The following is a 2,123-nucleotide window of genomic DNA, read 5'->3' on the forward strand; positions in this document are numbered from 1 at the left end:
GTGAAATAACAAAATAACAATGGAAGTTGTGAACGGATGGTTTATTTTCCTCGTAGGGAACCATCCAAGATATTATTTACTGACGGTTTGGTTGAAAGAAAACTTTTTGAAAAGAAGTCAAATTAGACCCGAGGACACCAGGAGGGGTAATGTTTTAATAATTATTAAGGTAATTATTATTATTATTATTATTATTATTATTATTGTTATTATTATTATTATTATTATTATAATTCTCATAGTGAATGAAATGAGCTGCGGAGGATTCTGTGTAACAGCGTTCCCGTTTGATGACATCACACAGTGCCGGGGTAAGCCCCGCCCACCTTGGCCCACCAGGTGGACAGCATGAAGTAGGCGTTGACGTTGTCCTCTCCGAACTGCTGGGCCACGTAGAGTCCCAGGGACCCGTACGCGTCGTAGACCCCCCTCCTGCTGGGGTCCGACAGCACAGCGTGGGCGCTGTTCAGCTCCTTGAACTTCTCCGCCGCCGCCGGGTTCTCCGGGTTCTTATCGGGGTGGAACCGCAACGCCAGCTTCCTGCAAGACACACACAGAGGGACAGAGACACGGGGACACACACAGGGACAGAGACACGGGGACACACACAGGGACACACACACGGGGACACACACACGGGGACACACACAGGGACACACACACGGGGACAGAAACACAGGGACACACAGGGACATAGACAATGGGACACACACACACGGCGACAGACACACAGGGACAGAGACACAGGGACACACACACAGAGACACAAACACAGGGAAAGAGACAAGGCGACACACACAGAGACACACACACACACACACAGGGACACACAGAGACACACACACACACAGGGACACACAGAGACACACACACACACACACACACACACGGGGACACACACAGAGACACACACACAGGGACACACAGAGACACACACACACACACACACACACACACACACACACACACACGGGGACACACACAGAGACACACACCAGAGAGAGAGAGAGAGACACACACACACACACAGGGACAGAGACACAGGGACACAGAAAAACACACACAGAGACACACACACACGGGGGAAAGAGACACAGAGACACACACAGAGACAAACACACGGAGACACACACACACACAGACGTATGGGTATGAGACCAAATGTGTCCCGGCGTCTCCTGGAGACGTCATTGGTGACTCAGGATTATGTGGGCGGGGCTTACCTGTAGGACTTCTTGATGTCGTCATGGCAACAGCCTTTCTGCAGACCCAGGACCTGATACAGAGACTCTCCAGATGTGGACAAAGTTCGCTGTCTCCCGTCAGACATCCTGACAGCATCACCTGTTATCATTATGAATTATTAGATTATTAATTATTAGGTTATTAATGTCCTGGATGAATGGCGGAGAGGAGAGGAAAAAAGGAAATGAGAAGATCAAGAAAGGAGGAGAAAAGCTGACATCACACGTTTATAACTCATCCCTTCATCTCTGCAGCGCTACACTTCAAACACTAAGGATGTAGGGAGAGGAAAGAAGAAAGGAAGGAAGGATAGAAGGGTAGTAAAGGAAGAATAAAGAGTTAGAGAGGAGTTACCTGCCTGCTGGTGTTACCTGTTGGAGCGTCCTCTACCTGTCCTCTAGCCGCGTGGTCTACCTGTCCTCTACCTGCGTGGTCTACCTGTCCTCTACCTGTCCTCTACCTGTCCTCTACCTGTCCTCTACCTGCGTGGTCTACCTGTCCTCTACCTGTGTGGTCTACCTGTCCTCTACTTGCGTGGTCTACCTGTCCTCTACCTGTGTGGTCTACCTGTCCTCTACTTGCGTGGTCTACCTGTCCTCTACCTGCGTGGTCTACCTGTCCTCTACCTGCGTGGTCTACCTGTCCTCTACCTGCGTGGTCTACCTGTCCTCTACCTGTCTCCTACCTGTCCTCTACCTGCGACGTTTACCTGTCCTCTACCTGCGACGTTTACCTGTCCTCTACCTGTTCAGCTGGTTTTCGGATCGCTGTCTGTCGGCCATCAATCATTCAGCAGCTGCTCGGCTCCGGTGACCAGGAGCCGCCACGCCTGCTCGGGTTTCACCAGGACGCCTGGAGACAGGACAGGTGAGGCGGGG

At 51.1% G+C, this 2,123-nt stretch overlaps 1 protein-coding gene across 1 annotated transcript; it reads right to left on the reverse strand.

The window, feature by feature from the left end:
- Positions 1-274: 274 nt before the first annotated feature.
- On the reverse strand, positions 275-1,343 carry LOC117940213 (dnaJ homolog subfamily C member 5-like). The gene is made up of 2 exons (XM_034865566.1): positions 1,224-1,343; positions 275-540 (listed from the first exon to the last, which is right to left on the reverse strand). Exons 1-2 carry the CDS (start codon positions 1,328-1,330, stop codon positions 297-299), a joined length of 351 nt encoding a protein of 116 aa, XP_034721457.1. The 5' UTR covers positions 1,331-1,343; the 3' UTR covers positions 275-296.
- Between the last annotated feature and the right edge of the window lie 780 nt (positions 1,344-2,123).

The sequence above is a fragment of the Etheostoma cragini genome, unplaced genomic scaffold, assembly GCF_013103735.1.
Source record: "Etheostoma cragini isolate CJK2018 unplaced genomic scaffold, CSU_Ecrag_1.0 ScbMSFa_1932, whole genome shotgun sequence".
Taxonomy (NCBI): Eukaryota; Metazoa; Chordata; class Actinopteri; order Perciformes; family Percidae; genus Etheostoma; species Etheostoma cragini.

Excerpts from the sequence above, each read along its gene's own strand:
- LOC117940213 (XM_034865566.1), bottom strand. The coding sequence starts at position 1,330 with ATGTCTGACGGGAGACAGCGAACTTTGTCCACATCTGGAGAGTCTCTG. Across the intron at positions 541-1,223 it reads GACATCAAGAAGTCCTACAG|GAAGCTGGCGTTGCGGTTCC; the intron begins GTAAGCCCCGCC and ends TGTGTCTTGCAG.